The sequence below is a fragment of the Danio aesculapii genome, chromosome 7 (genome assembly GCF_903798145.1).
Source record: "Danio aesculapii chromosome 7, fDanAes4.1, whole genome shotgun sequence".
NCBI classification, from domain to species: Eukaryota; Metazoa; Chordata; class Actinopteri; order Cypriniformes; family Danionidae; genus Danio; species Danio aesculapii.
In genome coordinates, this window is record NC_079441.1 from 2752459 (window position 1) to 2772911 (window position 20453).

At 40.1% G+C, this 20453-nt stretch overlaps 3 protein-coding genes across 4 annotated transcripts; all 3 read right to left on the bottom strand.

The window, feature by feature from the left end:
- LOC130232703 (macrophage mannose receptor 1-like) lies at positions 1 to 1812 on the bottom strand. Its single transcript, XM_056462679.1, has 4 exons — positions 1782 to 1812; positions 1342 to 1689; positions 675 to 1022; positions 1 to 518 (listed from the first exon to the last, which is right to left on the bottom strand). Exons 1-4 carry the CDS (start codon positions 1810 to 1812, stop codon positions 157 to 159), a joined length of 1089 nt encoding a protein of 362 aa, XP_056318654.1. The 3' UTR covers positions 1 to 156.
- Positions 1813 to 8558: 6746 nt separating this feature from the next.
- On the bottom strand, positions 8559 to 16301 carry LOC130232651 (uncharacterized). Of its 2 annotated transcripts, none has more exons than XM_056462624.1 (3): positions 16236 to 16301; positions 15979 to 16034; positions 8559 to 10806 (listed from the first exon to the last, which is right to left on the bottom strand). In XM_056462624.1, the coding sequence occupies exons 2-3, from the start codon at positions 15987 to 15989 to the stop codon at positions 9246 to 9248; spliced, it is 1572 nt and encodes a 523-aa protein (XP_056318599.1). In that variant the 5' UTR covers positions 15990 to 16034; positions 16236 to 16301; the 3' UTR covers positions 8559 to 9245. The 2 variants fall into 2 exon arrangements, with proteins under 2 accessions (XP_056318599.1, XP_056318600.1); XM_056462625.1 differs by having other exon boundaries at positions 16240 to 16278.
- A 2249-nt stretch (positions 16302 to 18550) lies between these two features.
- Positions 18551 to 20453, bottom strand: LOC130232658 (macrophage mannose receptor 1-like). The gene is made up of 4 exons (XM_056462634.1): positions 20420 to 20453; positions 19970 to 20326; positions 19195 to 19542; positions 18551 to 19039 (listed from the first exon to the last, which is right to left on the bottom strand). Exons 1-4 carry the CDS (start codon positions 20451 to 20453, stop codon positions 18678 to 18680), a joined length of 1101 nt encoding a protein of 366 aa, XP_056318609.1. The 3' UTR covers positions 18551 to 18677.

The following is a 20453-nucleotide window of genomic DNA, read 5'->3' on the forward strand; positions in this document are numbered from 1 at the left end:
TACAAGGGACATGATTAAACTGAGTACATACAGGGGAAACTCATGAAACAAACGACAGGCGGGAAAACTGAACAAAGGAATCACATGACCAAAACATAATCACATGGAACACAACAACACAGAACCTGATACCGACAGTCTCATCTTTTCTCACTCTCAGTAGTTTTTGCAGATGAAGTTGAGTCTGTGAGATTCAGGAAGGCTGATCCAGGTCTGATCTCCTCCAGACTGAACTGCTCCTTTTCTCTTCTCCAGGTTGCAGTTTTCCGGTGTGCTGCCGTTCCCTGGAGCCCAGTTCTGATAGCACACCATGTCTCCACTGACCCAGAGCCACATGTTCATGCTGCAGTAGTTGTGTAAACCCAACCACACCGCCTCAGTAGACGCCAGTTTAACCACGTTCATCACACGATGCTGCATCTCCACTGACTGAACCGAGACCAGATCCACATGATTCTGTCTGCAGTATCTCAGAGCTTCAGACCACGACAGATTCTGCTGGATCACAATCAGTTTATCTGGACACAAAACAAAGCAGAAACTAGAGAGAGACTGATCAAAAACAACATGCAGAACAAACACTGTGGAGGAATTTGACATGTCAGACATGTAGAGTCAACTTTAAGAGATCTGGAGCTGATGATGGATTGAGTGTGTTTGGAGGATCTGCTCACCTTCATGACACACAAAAGAAAATGAGCCGGTGCAAGAGATGTCATGCCATCGTCCCTTGGCATGCTGATGCATTCCTATGCAGTTTTGATTACCTCCAGCATTGTTTGGTTCACCAGGATACCAGTATCTGAATGAGGAGTTGCTCTGATCTGACCACTGCCATGTGTCTCTGAACAGACCGATCCAGACTGCAGATCCAGATGAGTTTCTGTCATTAATGAATTTATCCAGCTGTTGACTCTCATTCTGGTTCCTCACACTGACCAGATCAATGTGATTCTGTCTGCAGTAACTCTGAGCGGTTCTCCAGGTCATCGTCTGATTGACAAACACCAGTCCTGTGCTCACTTTAAGAAAATCAAATGGAAACTTTATTCTTTTTATGCGTTGTGATTTAAACAGAAGTAATGTTGAACAGAAGTAATGGTGGAAGCATCAAACATGCTTTCATTACTATAAACATTCATATGAATATTACTAAAAGGTGTTAAATCTTTAAAAGATTGGCTTTAAAAACATTCAATATCTCATCATGTTCTTTCCCTTTTTTCAAAATCTGTAAAATTTATTTGTTGAAGTTTTTGTTAATGTATGATGTTTACTACTGTAAAATATTCATAAAAATGTGTTAGAATAAGCTTTGGTAATTTAGGGGTTTGTACTCACTGTTGTTGCATATGAAGAATGAGGTGTCACTACACGGGCCAACAATCCACTGTCCGTTTCTTATAACAGCACAATTATCACTGCCGGCTGGTTGTCCAGATGCCCAGTCCAGAAAGGGCGCAGGATCACCTGAAGACCAATGCCATTTATAAACACTCGTCTTCTGAAGACCAATCCAGAGGCGTACATCATTCACACTCTTCATCAGCTGGATCATATCATTCATGTTGTCAACAGTGGCCAGATCTGTGTAATTCTCTCTGCAGTATCTCTGAGCTTCAGTCCAGTTCTTCTTCTCATTTATAAAGTGATACTGACGCTGAACACATTCAGATATGGAGCAGAGAGCTGTGAAAGAGACACTTTGCTTTAATGCTTTTCAGAACAGAGTCAAACCTAATGAAACTATAAACCATAGATAAAACTACAAACACACTCACCAATGAGGAGGAAGTATTGTGTTTGGGTCATTTCTGAGGAAGAGAATATAGATAAACAATCAGATTCATAGTAAAACATTTCAGCAGGTAAAAGGGAAACATAAATGCAGAGTAAACAATAAGAGCATCAACAGATGTCAGAAGTGTGTTTGTGTGTATAATGTAGATGTGAGTTGTTCTTACTTCAGAGGTGGTGTGTTTCTGTCCTCAGTCTGATGTTTCTGTCTGCAGCTTCAGACTATATCTGCTTTCACCAATCATTCAGCACATCCCATCATGTTTATTACTCTAAACAAAGGCATTTTTCCTCATTCAGGTATTGTAATAAATGCATGTATTTATCTATGATGTTGTAATGTTTACAAGCGTGATCATTTGAATGTGGTATAAATTCAGTAGGCTTGTGTTTGATAAAGAATTTCCATAGTGTCTTCTCTTGAAAATTACACAACAGTTTGCATTGTATTTTCTTCATCACCTTGGATATTGTTTGCGACCAACAGGTTTCATCATCTTCTGTTTTCCATCATCATGTGATTTCATGAGTTCTAGTCAAATCATGTATTGATCAGTTTTAAGCTACGGTCACACTGGGCTTTGTGTGTGCGAAATTCTGCCGTGCGGCGCTGCGAAAAGGGGCGGGATTAAACAAGATGATTAGACATTAAAAAAAGCCAGCGATTGCTCCATGTTTTAAATTTCTGTCCAGAGAGGTCCTGTTTTGATTGTCGATTGGTCTCATGCAGTCAAGTGATGCGATTTCGCAGGTCAGAGTTCACCAAGCTTGAACTTTGCACCGCAGCAACTTGCGAAACTTGACGCATGACGCTGCGTTTCCGGTCTGATGCATTTGCGTGCGTATGAATAGAAGTCTAAAGCTACGGTCACACTTGACTTTTCTTCCCATAGACTTCCATTCATACGCACGCGAATACGTCAGACCGGAAACGCGGGGTCATGCGTCAAGTTTCGCATGTTGCTGCAGTGCAAAGTTCAATCTTGGTGAACTCTGACCTGCGAAATCGCATCACTTGACTGCGTGAGACCAATCGAGGATCAAAACATGACCTCCCTGGACAGAAATTTAAAGCATGGAGCAATCGCTCGCTTTTTTTTATGTCTAATCATCTTGTTTAATCCCGCCCCTTTTTGCAGCGCCGCACGACAGTATTTCGCACACACAAAGCCCGGTGTGACCGTAGCTTAAGGGAGGTAAAGCCAAGTGTGACAGCAGCTTTACTTTGTAATTAGCTCACCGCCTTGATTATTCACAGGTCTACATTAATCAGTAGTCACATAACACTACTCCAACAGAGGCAGTTCACGTTAAAATGGAAAAATGCCAATTAGCCACAAGAAAAGTTGTTACAAGGTCACAGATCCAATAAGGAACACACATAAAAACCATGATGTCTGCTTCTACCGCTGTGAATAAATATTAATTAATTACCAGCCTTATTGTTCTTTGCCTGGTTTGCCTGACTATATCTGGCAGACTTGACAATTTAAAACAATATAATTGGCTCATAGGATTGATGTTCACAAACTTTCTGAAGCAATGATCTTCATCTTTTAAAATGTTTTAGTAGACTATGTAAAGAGTAAAGATGGCAGTTTATTGCAGAATGAGGGTAATCATGTAAAATCTGATCTTTCAGAGGATGAGCAGTGGACCAAGGATGGTGTGAACCCGAAACCAATGAATGACAAAGAACACAGATGACGGTAGACGTACACACAACCAGGAGGAAACCAACACTAGGAGAGAGACTAAGACGCTGTGGGTATACTTGGAGCAGACAAGGTGAGTATAAATATCCCAAAAAGGAATAGACTGACTGTGAGCGCTCGTCCTTCTCGTATGTTTGAGGCTGGACACTGAGTGAGGGAGCATGCAAGTATTAATGAGCTGGATTGATGAGTGGTGAATAACGTGCAGGTGAGCTGGTGATTATTATTCAGGTGATGGAGATCTTGCAGATTGCTGTGACAGTGAACAGGGTAAAGCTGCGGTCACACCAGAGTTTAGCTGCAGTCACACTGGGCTTTTCCTCCCATAGACTTCCATTCATACGCACGGGAATGCCTCAGACCGGAAACGCAGGGTCATGCGTTAAGTTTCGCAGTTCGCCGCGGTGCAAAGTTCAAGCTTGGTGAACTCTGACCTGCGAAATCACATCATTTGTTTGCGTAAGACCAATCGAGGATCAAAACAAGACCTCTCTAGACAGAAATTTAAAACATGGAGCAATCCAGTGTGACCGTAGCTATTGTGTGTGCGAAATTCTGTTGTGCGGTGCTGCAAAAATGGTAAACAAGATAATTAGACATAAAAAAAGCCAGTGATTGCTCCATGTTTTAAATTTCTGTCCAGAGAGGTCCTGTTTTAATCCTCGATTGGTCTCACGCAGTCAAGTGATGCAATTTTGCAGGTCAGAGTTCACCAAGCTTGAACTTTGCACTGCAGCAACCTGCGAAACTTGACGCATGACCCTGCGTTTCCGGTCTGAGGCATTCCTGTGCGTATGAATGGAAGTCTATGGGAGGAAAAGCCCAGTGTGACCACAGCTTAAAGCCCAAGTCACACTGCACTTTTCTCCCCATAGACTTCCATTCATATGTATGCGAATGTGTCAAACCGGAAACTCAAGCTTGTGCGACAAGTTTCGCAGGTCACTGCGTTAGAAAGTTACTGTGATTGCATGAGACCAATCGAAGATCAAAACATGACCCTTTCTGGACAGAATTTGAAAATATGGAGCAATCACTCGCCTTTTTTAATCTCTAATCATCTTGTTTAATCCCGCCCCTTTTCACAGCGCGTATGACTAAATTTTGCACGCTCAAACGTTAGTGTGACCACACCATGAATTAGGTAACAGTGAGTGGGGAGGACCTAGCCTGGCTGTGACAATGTCCAGGAATTCATTTGACAGCTTGTACTGGAGAACCTGTAATGACCTCACCCTGATGGGAATTATTATTGTTTTATGTTTGTATTTATTTATTAAGATATGCATGAAGACAATTGCTTCCTAATACAAAAAGCAGATCTGTGTCTGACTCTGGTAAGTTACAACCTTATATTTCTCTCTGGATAAAACTATTAACTATTTCCAAAGTCTGATGACTTTTCCTGTCAGGACTTCTAGCTCTGAGTCTGCACGTGTCATGGGCACCAATGCTAAAAAGTTGCTTATCATTGATCTGACCCAGAACAAACTACAGTCCTTAAATCTGTTGCAAAAGTTTATTTGGATCCTGAATCTGCTCCATACTCCTCTCCTCCAGTCCAAGCTAGGAATGTCCTGTACCAAAATGTCTCTCTGTTCCCATCCAGTTCTCTTCCCACTTCAGAAGCTCCCCCAGCCCTGTCCAGCTCTCCTCTATCTCCAGAGTCTCTACTGGCCCCATCATCAGATCTAGTCATCTGGTGCACCCTGAATCCTTCTCCTGTTTGCGCCTCTATGATTTCTTCACTATGACAATACCTTCAGCAATGGATTGTCTTTATTTATAGCCTTTGCGGAACTGTTGGTGTGCTAATAACAATGAAGAGAGAACTCCCATTAGGAACCCTTCTGTCAAATATAAATTAGTCAATAAATGCATCCTAACTGGCCAAAGTGGTCCTGGCTGAAATTCTGTTACAAATGAATCATATTGACTGCAGAACTTCTTCTGGTGCTGCACATAATGAGAATTCCTCACATTTTGGTTCATAAAAAGGTAAGAAAAGTGGGTAAGAAAGTGTCTTGTGCATATGGCGAGCAGAGAGTACACAAGTATCATTCAACAAGAAGATTTAGAAAATATCCAGGTCTGTGTAATATTAACAGAAACAACATTTGATTATCTCTCCTCATTTGTTTTTATGGCATCAGTGACCAGCAGCGCTCCTGTGACGAAGTTTACTGTATGTATTTGAATATGGCATTGTATAATATCAAGGAAAAGCTAATATCCTGCTTGCTTACTTGTGTTCAATGTTTCCACACGTTTTGTAGAATGAGTTGACTATTTTACATGCTTATACTTTATTTTGTTTTCTAAGAAATGCCTTATATTGTGTTGGGCTAAGAGATTAATCAAAGGTGATTTTCATTAATATTTTGTTAGTAAAGTCAATTCTAGAAAATCTTCGGCACATTTGTTCAGATCGAGCAGCATTTACTACACAGAGCTGTAGTATACAGATAGGCTATGCAAAACGTAGTCAGATAATAATGACATTGAGTCATTAAAATCAATCTGTAAAAATAACAGCTTTTGAGTAGCTTCTAATAATGCAGTAATCCAATAAATGCACCCATATATATATATATATATATATATATATATATATATATATATATATATATATATATATATATATATATATATATATATATAAGCACATATTACCAGAAATTACCACATATAATATGTTTTTACTCCAAGCTCACTTATGTGAGATGATTCAGTAGTCATGCTGAATCATTGAAAGCAGTTAAATCTTCAGTTTATAATGCTATGGGCATTTCTGGGTTTGTTTGTGGGCATTTGGAGTGTCTACTGTGGAGTCATCAGAAAGCCTTTGAATCTCTTGTCCATGGACATTTAGTTGCTGCTTGTTAACCAGAGTTCTTCGTTCCTTCTTAGTGCCTACTGTGGATCAAATGATTAATACAATGCTTGTGATAAACCCCTGTGAATTTACTTGCAAGCGATGTGTCCAACTCTGTGACGTGTGCATGCAAAAGGAATTGCCAACCAGGGTGATTTTGGTACAACACCTGAAGTATTTCCTTACAAAGAGGGTCTCACAAGCTACAGCACATACTGAAACCTATCTCTCAGAAGTGTTACATCCACATCTCTTAATCGGACCTCTGTGTAGCTACATGTGTAATTATAAATGTTTTATTTTTATGTGTGCTTTTGCCATCAGATGCTAGTGGCACATTTTTCTCATGCAGTTTAGTATTATGATTTGTCTCTGGGACAAAAGCAGCAGCATGATGAAAAATGAAGCCGTCAACAATAAACTGACCCATTTTAGTAATTTCTGGTTAATTACGTCACAGAATTTACTAGTATTTTTTTAATGGAAGTGTGAATGGTGCTTTTCTGGGAAAAGATCTGGAACATCATTGCATTTTTTTTCTCATTTCGGCCGGCAGCCTCGAGGACTTCTAGACATTGCCAGGGAATCATGGGAACAAGAAGAATCCACATTGAGCACAGAAGGGACATGAAAGAGCACTTTTATAAAGTCATATCCATCATCAAACAACATTTGACCATGTTCCAGCAAGCCCCAAAGAGGTGGTACGACCGGCCCACACAGCCCAGAGATTTTCAGCCAAGAGATATAGTTCCAGTGCCCAAACCCACCTCAAAGTTCAGACATCCAGGAGAAGCTGGGGCCAGTCAACTGCCACATCTGCCAGCCTGAATGAAGAAAAAGGGAGCAGGTGTATCATTTCAATGTATTGAAGAGATTGATCCCTCTCTTCTATAGATGGACCTAGATGTCATCGTCATTCACTTGTCAAAATGGGAGGAACAACTAGTCAGATGTGGAGGGGGCTGTTGGGGTTACAACACACAGGACTCACTGCTAACCCCAAGAAATGCCACCTAGGGGTTGCCAAGGTGAAGTACCTGAGATTGGAAGGGGGCTCAGTCAACCACAGACAGCTAAAGTGGACGCAGTTCAGCAAGCCCCCCAACCGCAAACAAAATCCCAGGTACATGGCTTTTGGGGTTAGCAGGATGTTATTGCTGTTTTACCCCTAATTTCTTATCAATAACAAGCCCCCTGACAGACTGATGAAAAAGGGGTAGCCAGAAATATCCAGTGGAGTCCCAAAGCGGAAACAGCAACGTCAGAGCCTTAAGAGGATGCTGGCCGCATCCCTGGATCTACACGTCCCAGACATTGGCTGCCCTTTGCCCTCCAGCCCGACACTTCCAATACAGGCTTGGGTGCTGTACTGACACAAGAGAAGGATGGAGAAGAGCACCCAGTCATGTACATCAGTCTGAAGTTCACCCCAGCCAAAAAAATGGTAGGCTAAAGTGCAGAACGAAGCCCTGGCCATCAAGTGGGCAGTCCTGGAGCTCTAATACTACCCTCTGGCTAGGAGTTTCACACTATTTAATGGATGGTCAAGGCGAATAACACCAATGCCAGGGTGACCTGGTGGTTCTTGGTACTCCAGGACTTCCACTTAAAGTACAACAACAGAGTGGTGCTGCCAACGGTAATGCAGATGGACTATCCAGGATGTGGTCTGTATGGACTGGTCTGCCTAATTTTCCCTCTTCCCACTCCTCCATTTTCACCACATAGATGCTCCCGTCACTATGGCAACAGCACAATCACCAAAACAGGAGGAGAGCTGCCAGTCATCAGCAAATGAACCGAATCAAGAATCCCTATTAAAGAAGAAGAAACTATGAACTACAACTCCTCAGAGACATATATCCTGTTGCTTAAATTATTCTGTTTTCCAGCAGATTCAAGCAGCTGACAATCAGCTATTACCTTTTACAAGGATTTTGGATAATTCACCTGACAGGGAAGAGAAGCACTACACCCGCACTGGAGAACAGCACATGTCACTTTCTGTCAAATACATACCTTCTGGGGATTCATTGTAATCTTGAACATCTTGTGTTATTATTCTTTCACTCTCCACACCACTGCAAGTATCATAATTGGACAAGTCCGCCAAATGGTTTATTAATTGTAGGTTTTGGTAGAACTTTATGTATTTTATACCTGTTATATTATACATCTAATACCGATGACAAATAATGTAGTTTATTAATGCTAAACTCACATATAGTAAATATTCCTTCACAGGTCTCAACTGGTACTAAGGAAAGGTAATGTATTTCACCATGCGAACTCTCTTGGAATGCTCATTTGTTAGGTTATATATGTATAGTAGGGTGCAAAAGTTGAGGAATGAGAATATTCTGGTTTTAATGTTGACATTTATAATTCATTTATTATTATATATATATGTTTTTACATATTTAAACTAGAACTCATAGAATTGGATACATTTGATGTAGATGGTTTGATGGGATTATATGTATATATACCATATGTAACAAGAAGTTTGATGTAGAGAATACATTAACATAATCTGAGGGAAATATTGTATATGGAAATTGATTCAAAAGAAAAGACTGGAGGGGTTTCGGCCAGAATTAACACCAGAAAAACAACAGATGCAATATTTTTTTGTTATAAACTACCATCCATTAACCCAAAGTGTTACAGACAGTGGTTTATGATAGTTCATAAACTAATAGATTAGACTGGAGTGGCTTGCCTTTAAAATGAACACTTAAACTACTTGATAAATAATTTTCTTAATTTGACTTGTATAAATCAGCCCCTGCTCCATTTCATCTCATCGTAAACAGGGATCTTCATCCTCAAGTGCTCATCTGGTCTGCACTTGTTCATTTGTCACCAAGAAACAGTTTTATGAGTCCAGCTTTCAGGTAACTCAGAGTGTCTTTATTAGCTTCTTCGGCTGCTGCTTGTCTCCTCATCTCTTCCAGCTCTTGAGCCCATTCTGCTTTCCCAGCCTCCCTGACTCTGGGGATGAAGAAGTCCAGATGCTGGAGGGTGAAGGCAGAGTCTGGTTTTAAAGCCACCTGAGATAGATGTTTGATGGTCTTGTATGCTTTGAACACAATCATTAACTTTTGATCTTCAATCACCTTCAGATCTTTGTCAAGATCATCCATTGCAACTGAAAACCTCTTATTCTGAGGGATTTCATAATCTTTTTTTAATTCGTTATAATTAGTCACAACATCAGAAGTGGTAATAACATATTTCTTGTTGTCTTTGATGTGTTTGCTGTAGTGACACTTCCTTGTGCACACGGTGCAGAAGCCATCTCTCATGACTTCACAATTTTTGGTACTGGAAACCCACCAGCAGTCAAACTCATGGCAGTTTTCCTCACAGACGGTGCAGGTTGTTGCCTTTCTGTTTTTCCATGATGTACTTACAATAGGCACCTTCATTTTGACAGTCGATTTGTATCTAATACTAAAGTTTGTGCTTCTTTCAATCCTATCCTTGTTTTTTCTCATTGCCTCCTGAATCTGAATTTTTTCTGACTTCTTTGACTCTTTTTCTTGGATTCTCAGTTGTAAGTTGCTGATGGAAGCTTCAAACTGAATGCGTTGAATCAAGACATCTGAAGTCAACTCTAAACTACATCTGTTCTTTTCTTTCAAAGATTGAAGGAAATGATTTGTCTCTTCCATGCAGTCTTCCCAGGCGTCTCTTTGAGCACGAATGTAGCGTTTCTCATTGTGACGGACATCGGCTTGACGATTGTTGAATATGAAGTGAACAGGTTGGCCACTTCTGTCTCGTCTGCAGGGGATTTTAGCTTTATTTATGGCACCGAGGACATTTTTAGGAGGAAGACCATCAGAGTGTGTGATTAAAAACACAATGTTGTTCACAATGTCTTTCCCAAACAGAGACAGAACTGAGCTGATAATGTAGTGTTGTCTGTCTGAGAGACGATTATTAGACGCTTTAATAACAAAACACACAGCATCGACTTCTCGAACTCCATCATTGCTCTGAAACAAAGAAGCTAAATTTTCAGCAACTTCCAGATCTTTCTCCAGTCCTCTAGTGTCTCCGTAACCTGGAGTATCAATGATGGTGAGAGAAATGGCACTCTCCTCTGGAAAGACCTCATACATGGTGATTTCAGAGGTTTGGGATTCTGTTTGATCTCCACCTTCTTCTTCTGTGATTTCATTCCATGTTTCATCTTCAAACTTCACTCCCAGTATGCAGTTCACTAAAGAGTTGATGAGTGTCGTCTTTCCAGCACCGGTCTCTCCCACCAGCAGAAGGATTTTGTTTTGTTTACTGGCGTCTTTTGTACCATAAGTCCATATTCTGACTTTCCCATTATCATCAAGTATTTTCCTCTCTGTATGTAGACGGTATCGTTTTGGAGGACCTTGATGATTGAGAGTTGATCTGCATGATAAACATATTAACAAAACAATATTTTAATGTATAACAGGAGAACATGATAGATTAACAGTGTTCTGGATAATAACAAAGACACTTCAACAAAAACCCTTTATTTGCTCTCTCACTTGGACATCACTAGTCTACCACATGACAACCCCACATCACTAGTCTCTGACAGGACATCACTATTTTCTTAAAGCACATCACTAGTCTCTAAGAAAGCACTAGTCTCTAACACTTAGGTCTCAAACTCAATTCCTGGAGGGCTGCAGCTTTGCACAGTTTTGCCCCACCCCCAGTCAAACACAGCTAATGCAACTAATCAAGGTGTTCAAAAAAACTCGCCAGGAATTGAGACCTATACGCTTATTTCACGCGGCCGCCATTTTAAAGAACCAAAGCGAGGCTGCGGTGGGAAGAAACCCGGAAGTATAGGAGCAGCAGTAACATGCTGTGGACTACACACCTCCAGCTGTTGCCATGATTTCAAAATGCAGAAATGTTGTAATCATCACTATAATATCATTCAGTACATTTAATTTAAACAATTAAAAGCAATTTGGCATCAAACAACATCACAATCTCTGTAAGAGTAATACACTTAAGTGTCCTCCTAGGCTTCAGTTCATGGCACCAGTTAAACACAGTGGGAGATGCTTTCCTGCCTCAGCCTATGTAACCCGGTGAGCGATAAAACACTGCAGTCCTCTGCAGCACGCCCTCGTGTTGTCTGTAATAGTATTGTCCCGGTACGGATGTTTTAAAACCGTCTATTTCCCGCTAACATTAAAGCACCACTGAGCATGGATGACTCGACTGATCTTCATGGCTGCTTCACACTCCAGTCTCCGTGTATCTGTGTTTGCACTCAGTTTACCGCTCTTCACCCAGTGCAAACACAGATACACGGAGACTGGAGCGCAAAGCAGCCATGAAGATCAGTCGAGTCATCAAGCAAATCGCTCTTCTGTGTTTGTGCTCAGTTTGGGAAAGAAAACGTTAGCTAACTAGTGCCATTTCCCTTAACTTAGCTGAAAATTTGCTCTGATATCCCTTTTTATCTTCACTATTCATTCAGAAAGGACCTTCGGGTCACTCGGAAGGCGGTGAAATGATAAATTTGTGTCACTTTATCTTCGCTGGTAAGATATACAGCCAGCTACACAACATTCCTATGTAACTCCCAACGATACTTTCGAGTTTCTTCCCACCGCAGCCTCGATTTCGCTTTTAAAAATGGCAGCCGCACGAAATCAGTCTATGCTCTAACAGGACATCATTAGTCTCTCTCAGGACGTCACTAGTTTCTCTGAAGACATCAACAAAACTCCTTAATTTTTTTCTCACTTGGACATCACTAGTCTACCACATGACAACCCTACTAGTCTCTCACTTGACATAAACAGTGTCTAAGAAGGCATCACTTGTCCCTCTGAGGACATCTCTAGTCTATATCAGGATATCACTAGTCTCTCACAGGACATCTCTAGTTACCCACTGGACATCACTAGTCTATCAATAGTATATCTCAGGCCTACCACATGACAACCTATTTACTTACATCACTAGTCTAGAAGAAGACATCAATAATCCCCCACTGGACATCACTACTCTCTTACTAGACAAAACTAGTCTCTCAGAAAACATCTGTAGTCTCTAACAGGTCATCGTTAGTCTCTCTCAGGACATCACGAGTTCCTCTGAAAACATCATAAACGACAGCCCTTTATTTTCTCTCTCACTTGAACATCACTAGTCTACCACATGACAACCCTACAACACTAGTCTCCCACAAGACACCACTAGTCTCTCACTGGACATAAATAGTCTCTCAGAAGGCATCACTAGTCTCTCTCAGGGTATCACTAGTCTCTCACAGGACATCTCTAGTCACCCACTGGACATCACTATTCAATCAATAGTCAATACTCAGGACATCACTAGTTTCTCTTAAGACATCAACAAAACCCCTTCATTTTGTCTCTCACTTGAACATCATTAGTCTACCACATGACAACTCTACAACACTAGTCTCCCACAAGACACCACTAGTTTCTGAAAAGACATCACTAGTCTCTCACTGGACATAAATAGTCTCTCTGAAGGCATCACTAGTCTCTCTCAGGACATCTCTAGTCTAAACCAGGTTATCACTAGTCTCTCTCAGGACATCTCTAGTCTTTATCAGGGTATCACTAGTCTCTCTCAGGACATCTCTAGTCTTTATCAGGGTATCACTAATCTCTCACAGGACATCTCTAGTCTTTATCAGGGTATCACTAGTCTCTCACAGGACATCTCTAGTCTATATCAGGGTATCACTAGTCTCTCTCAGGACATCTCTAGTCTAAATCAGGTTATCACTAGTCTCTCTCAGGACATCTCTAGTCTTTATCAGGGTATCACTAGTCTCTCACAGGACATCTCTAGTCTTTATCAGGGTATCACTAGTCTCTCACAGGACATCTCTAGTCTATATCAGGGTATCACTAGTCTCTCTCAGGACATCTCTAGTCTAAATCAGGTTATCACTAGTCTCTCTCAGAACATCTCTAGTCTTTATCAGGGTATCACTAGTCTCTCACAGGACATCTCTAGTCTATATCAGGGTATCACTAGTCTCTCTCAGGACATCTCTAGTCTAAATCAGGTTATCACTAGTCTCTCTCAGGACATCTCTAGTCTTTATCAGGGTATCACTAGTCTCTCACAGGACATCTCTAGTCTTTATCAGGGTATCACTAGTCTCTCACAGGACATCTCTAGTCTATATCAGGGTATCACTAGTCTCTCTCAGGACATCTCTAGTCTAAATCAGGTTATCACTAGTCTCTCTCAGAACATCTCTAGTCTTTATCAGGGTATCACTAGTCTCTCACAGGACATCTCTAGTCTATATCAGGGTATCACTAGTCTCTCACAGGACATCTCTAGTCACCCACTGGACATCACTATTCAATCAATAGTCAATACTCAGGACATCACTAGTCTCTCAGAAGGCATCACTAGTCTTTAAGAAAACACCACTAGTCTCCAACACATAGGTCTCAAACTCAGTTCCTGGAGGGCTGGAGCTTTAAACAGTTTTGCTCCAACCCTAATCAAACACAGCAAATCCAACTAATCAAAGTGGTCAAGACAACTCGCCAGGAATTGAGATCTATGCTCTCTCTCAGGACGTCACTAGTTTTTCTTAAGACATCAACAAAACCCCTTCATTTTTTTCTCACTTGGACATCACTAGTCTACCACATGACAACCCTACTAGTCTCTCACTTGACATAAACAGTCTCTCAGAAGGCATCACTAGTCCCTCTGAGGACATCTCCAGTCTATATAGGGAAATCACTAGTCTCACACAGGATATCTCTAGTTACCCACCAGACATCACTAGTCAATCAATAGTATATATCAGGACATCACTAGTCTTTTACCGTACATCACTAGTCTACCACATGACAACCTTACAACACTAGTCTCTCAAAGGACATCACTATTTTTCCACAACACATCACTAGTCTCACAGAAGACATCAATAGTCTCCCACTGGACATGACCAATCTCTGAAAAGACATCACTACTCTCTTACTAGACATAACTAGTCTCCCAAAGGACATCACCAATTTCTCTCAACACATCACTGTTCTCGGAGAAGGCCTCCAAAGTCTCCCAATGGACATCACCAATGTCTGAATGGACATCCCTACTCTCTTACTAGATATAACTAGTCTCTCAGAAAACATCTGCAGTCTCTAACAGGCCATCGTTTGTCTCTCTCTGGACATTACCAGTTTCTCTGAAGACATCATCAACAAAACCCCTTCATGTTGTCTCTCACTTGGACATCACTAGTCAACCACATGAGCAACCTTTCAACACTAGTCTCTCAAAGGACATCACTATTTTGCCCCAGCACATCACTAGTCTTGGAGAAGACATCAATAGTCTTCCACTGGACATCACCAATGTCTGAAAGGACATCACTGCTGTCTTACTGGACAAAACTAGTCTCTCAGAAAAGTCTGTGGTCTCTCTCAGGACATTACTAGTTTCTCTGAAGACATCATCAACAAAACCCCCTTGTTTTGTCTCTCACTTGGACATCACTAGTCTACCTCATGAGCAATCTTTCAACACTAGTCTCTCAAAGGACATCACTATTTTGCCCCAGCACATCACTAGTCTTAGAGAAGACATCAATAGTCTTCCACTGGACATCACCAATGTCTGAAAGGACATCACTGCTGTCTTACTGGACAAAACTAGTCTCTCAGAAAACGTCTGTAGTCTCTAACAGGTCATTGTTAGTCTCTCACAAGGCATCACCAATTTCTCTGAAGACATCATCAATAAAACACCTTTGTTTTGTCTCTCACTTGGACATCACTAGTCAACCACATGACAACCTCGCAGCTCTAGTCTGCCACAAGACATCACTGGTCTCTCAGAAGACATCACTAGTCTCTGACTGTACATAACTCAGAAACTTTCAATAGTTTCTAAAAGCACATCACTAGTTTCTCTGAAGACTTCTTTAGACTTTCACAGGACATCACTTGTCTCTAGTCTATAACTTTAGTCTTTTAGAAAAACATCACCAATCTCTCACAGGTTTCAGCTGGAAGAGTGTAGGTTTACAACCCTGGCATATTACATTCCAGATTGACAACAAAACCAGTGCGACAACTTCAAACCAACATGAGGAAATGTCAACCCATGTTTTTGTTTGTTTTATTATGATGCCATCTGTCACTACAGATTGTTTACTGTTAGATAGCATTTCAGATTATGGGTTAGCATAGGCACATTGAGTGTCCTCAAATAATGCACCGACTGGACATTTCTGTGTTATACTTGTTTCTGCTGCTTATAATATAGCATTACTGTGCTGTCATGGAAAGTATTCAAATTTTAAAATGACTTTGTAATAATTACTTAATTAAATATTAAGCATTTCTGGTTTTCGAGTGCATTTAGAATTTTCTAATTGGACCCAGAATTTCAAATAAATTATTTGTTTACAAAAATAACATCACTGTTTTCAAGTTATTTGCCCAATTGGTCAAGAAAATGTTTCACAATGTCACAAAGATTCATTTGCCCCAAACAAGCATTATTGTCGAGCCCTATATAACAATGTATCATCCAGTAGAAGGTAAATGAGTGCCAACTCACCTGGAACTCATGGTATCCCGCAAGACCTCAGCAGAACTTCACTGTGTCTCTTCAGTCTGCAAAACAATGCATTACCTTAATGGTGGCACTGTATTTAAACAAAGGTCTTTAATTACATATTAAATAGTTTATTTTCTATTCTTCTGTTGTTTCTTTCACAAAATCTGTATTACATAAGAAATAAATGTTGACTTGACCAAAAATATTAATCATTGATATATTAAGTTTTGCTAATAAATATAAGTTAATATTCTTACACACCAGCCGTTGCTCTGTCAAGAGTCTGGTTGAACATCAAAATCCACCAAAGGAAATGCTGCTTTAACAAGTCTAACTGGTTGTAGTCTCTCCCAGCTCAGACATTTGTTTAAAAAACAAACAGGGTTTACTAAAGACATGAAGTGAAAGCACAAGATTTATGGGAGGACAGCACTGAAATGACGCAAGAAACATTTACTAAGGTTTGCGATGGTCATTTTTAAATGGATTTTTTAGCCCAAAATGAAAGTTCAGACAACATTTAGCTGTTATTCCATTTACCTATTTTTATGCATATTTTGCATGGGAATCAAAAAAGTCATGTGCCAGATCATGTGATAACAAAAATACATTCGATGGGACAGCATTATTGGAATACCAGCGGACCGACCACATTATAAAATAATAACTAAAATGCTGTTGGCGACGCAGTGGCTCAGTAGGTAGTGCTGTCGCCTCACAGCAAGAAGGTCACTGGTTCAAGCCTCGGCTGGGTCAGTTGGTGTTTCTGTGTGGAGTTTGCATGTTCTCCCTGCGTTCACGTGGGTTTCCTCCGGGTTCCTTCCAAAGACGTGGTACAGATGAATTGGGTAGGCTGAATTGTCCGTAGTGTGTGAGTGAGTGTGTATGGATGTTTCCCAGAGATGGGTTGCAGCTGGAAGGGCATCCGCTATGTAAAACATGTACTGAATAAGTTGGCAGTTCATTCCACTGTGGCGACCCTGGATTAATAAAGAGACTAAGCCGAAAAGAAAATAAATGAATGAATGAAATGCTGTTTTCCCCAGCCGTCAGTCCATCATGACAGTGCTTGAGTATTATTATTCTATTATTATTCCCTCCAGAACTGTCTTGAGCATCTGTTTGCGCCCCCAAAGAGCATCTCCAAAGTCCACTGCATTTACCAAGTTCATTGCGTTTCGTCTTCATCTTCTGATGTGTTGTTACAATCACCAGTGACCTAGCAACGTCGCTGGTTCGAGTCCCGGTTGGGCCAGTTGGCATTTCTGTTGATAGAAACCCCCATACACACTTACTCACTACAGACAATTTAGTTTTTTCGATTCCCCTATAGTGCAAATGTTTGGACTGTGGGGGAAACCGGAGAAAGGAAACCCATGCCAACATGGGGAGAACATACAAACTCCACACAGAAATGCCAACTGACCAAGCCAGAACTCAAACCAGCAACCTTCTTGCTGTGAGGCCACAGTGCTAACCACTGAACCACCGTGCTCAAATTTTTGAAGTGTTATACTTGTTTATTTATATTATTTATTCTCCAAAAGAACTCTTAACATGCACCGGGTTTAAAATGTTTGCATGCCTGACAATGAAATGGCTAATATCAAAACTCACTAGTGATGAATGAGTTTGAGAATCTACGTCAAGTGTGTTCGTATATTTATGTGTGTTGTATCCTAAATGAAGAGAGAGTGTCTGTATATGTATGTCTCTGTGTGTGTGTGTTGAAAGTACAAATAGATTCTTGGAGGGATTTTAGATCAGTGTTGGTTGATGGGACAGATTATATCTGATAATTATGTGTATGCAATTTGTGTACAGTTGTGTAACATTACTGACCGATCTATTTAATCAATTTACAAAAACGCTTATATAAATAACCTTATAACCAGAGTTTGGTGTAAGGTATTTCACATTACTGTATTCTAAATACATTTATGGGGAAAGCAGTAACGTAACCAATTACATTTTAACTTTGTGTAGTTTAAATACAATTATTAAAGTCAGTGTAATTGCGTTACTTATGTTACATTTATACTTTTTGGAAGAAACAAATGCTTCTTGTTTTTTTGGTAAACTCACAAACACCAACAGGAGGCGCTACAATCACTTTAGAAACATTCACTTCCTAAATCTGAGCCAGACAAATCAACAATCAGATGTCATTTTTACATTTATTCATATTATTTCCAGTTTATTTTGACTCACGATGGAAAGAAGCAAATAGTCAGAAGACAAAAACACAGGTTGTAGATCAGTTTATTTCAGCTGATGTTCTGTTATCTACAGTTTCTTACAGTATTTGAAGTCGGTTATGTTTTATACAAAAGCTTCACTTCACTTAAATGATTAAAGCAGATTTCCTTCTCCTGAGAGACTCATGATGTGTTTCTCCAGTAATGCTGCTCACAGAAACACAGTCAAATAGTCATTATTATATGCAAAACATGACAAACGCCACCAGATATAGATATATCATATCACATCTAAAGTATATTAAATCTGAATCTGAAACATTGGTGTAATAAGAGCATATTATATCATGATAGAATACAGAAATAAAACAGACTAGTGTGGCTGTTTAAGCACATATAGCAGATTCACTCAGAACTTAAGAAACAAACCAAACCTATAATAAAAGTAAATCAGAAAAATAAACGTAAGTAAACACACTGACAATCTCATCTTTTTTACTCTCAGTACTTAGTGCAGATGAAGTTGAGTCTGTGAGATTCAGGAAGGCTGATCCAGGTCTGATCTCCTCCAGACTGAACTGCTCCTTTTCTGTTCTCCAGTTTGCAGTTTTCCGGTGTGCTGCCGTTCCCTGGAGCCCAGTTCTGATAGCACACCATGTCTCCACTGACCCAGAGCCACATGTTCACACTGCAAAAGTTGTGTAAACCCAACCACACCGCCTCAGTAGACGCCAGTTTAACCACGTTCATCACACGATGCTGCATCTCCACTGACTGAACCGAGACCAGATCCACATGATTCTGTCTGCAGTATCTCAGAGCTTCAGACCACGACAGATTCTGCTGGATCACAATCAGTTTATCTGGACACAAAACAAAGCAGAAACTAGAGAGAGACTGATCAAAAACAACATGCAGAACAAACACTGTGGAGGAATTTGACATGTCAGACATGTAGAGTCAACTTTAAGTGATCTGGATCTGATGATGGATTGAGTGTGTTGGAGGATCTGCTCACCTTCATGACACACAAAAGGAAATGAGCCGGTGCCAGAGATGTCATGCCATCGTCCCTTGGCATGCTGATTCATTCCTATGCAGTTTTGAATACCTCCAGCATTATTTGGTTCACCAGTATTCCAGTATCTGAATGAGGAGTTGCTCTGATCTGACCACTGCCATGTGTCTCTGAACAGACCGATCCAGACTGCAGATCCAGATGAGTTTCTGTCATTAATGAACTTCTCCAGCTGTTGACTCTCATTCTGGTTCCTCACACTGACCAGATCAATGTGATTCTGTCTGCAGTAACTCTGAGCGGTTCTCCAGGTCATCGACTGATTGACAAACACCAGTCCTGTGCTCACTTTAAGAAAATTAGTGAATTAATTAACAGGAACATTATCAAAAATGCTTGTATTATCAAAGAAATTGGTTGTTATTTTATTATTATTACTGACATGTTTCATAACAGAACATCCAACATAAAAACTGACACAGAAACATATAATGTCCTATTACAAAATGTTTTATATTATATATTAAGCATTTACAATTTGAAAATATAAAATAATTTACAAACATATATATTTAATATTGTCAGATATGCAACATGTTAACCATACAGCAGCACGTACAGTACATGTTTTTGTTTAATTTAAATACATTTTTGTTTTACTTTTTTGTAAAATAATATGTTTATATATAGACTTATATAGGGACCCTCCATTTAAATGCAATAAATGAAAATGTATTACTTAATGTCACTTTTTTTTCTAAGAGTTTGTACTCACTGTTGTAGCAGATGAAGAAACGGGTGTTATTACATGCCTCATTAATCCATTGTCCATTATACAAAACAGTACACTCATTACTGCCGACTTTTTCTTTAGATGCCCAGTTCAGAAAGAGCGCAGGATCACCTGAAGACCAATGCCAATTATAAACACTCGTCCTCTGAAGACCAATCCAGACATACTGATTACTTCTATCATTCACAGTCTTGTTCAGCTGGATCATGTCGTTCATGTTGTCAACAGTGGCCAGATCTGTGTATTTCTCTCTGCAGTATCTCAGAGCATCAGCCCAGGTCTTGTTCTCATTTATAAAGTGATACTGATGCTGAACACATTCAGATATGGAGCAGAGAGCTGTGAAAGAGACACTTTGCTTTAATGCTTTTCAGAAGATATTAAAAATCCAAAGAAACTATAAAACATAAATAAAATTACAAACACACTCACCCATGAGAAGAGGAAAATATAATAGTTTGGCCAT

What these genes read in the sequence shown, in the direction of transcription:
- LOC130232703 (XM_056462679.1), bottom strand. Translation starts at nt 1,812, where the DNA reads ATGACCCAAACACAATACTTCCTCCTCATTG. An exon ending in ACAATACTTCCTCCTCATTG is followed by an intron (nt 1,690 to 1,781) that starts GTGAGTGTGTTT and finishes TCTCTTTCACAG; the next exon opens with CTCTCTGCTCCATATCTGAA. An exon ending in ATTCTTCATATGCAACAACA is followed by an intron (nt 1,023 to 1,341) that starts GTGAGTACAAAC and finishes ATTTTCTTAAAG; the next exon opens with TGAGCACAGGACTGGTGTTT.
- LOC130232658 (XM_056462634.1), bottom strand. Translation starts at nt 20,453, where the DNA reads ATGGCCAAACTATTATATTTTCCTCTTCTCATGG. An exon ending in ATATTTTCCTCTTCTCATGG is followed by an intron (nt 20,327 to 20,419) that starts GTGAGTGTGTTT and finishes TCTCTTTCACAG; the next exon opens with CTCTCTGCTCCATATCTGAA. An exon ending in TCCTTTTGTGTGTCATGAAG is followed by an intron (nt 19,040 to 19,194) that starts GTGAGCAGATCC and finishes TTTTGTGTCCAG; the next exon opens with ATAAACTGATTGTGATCCAG.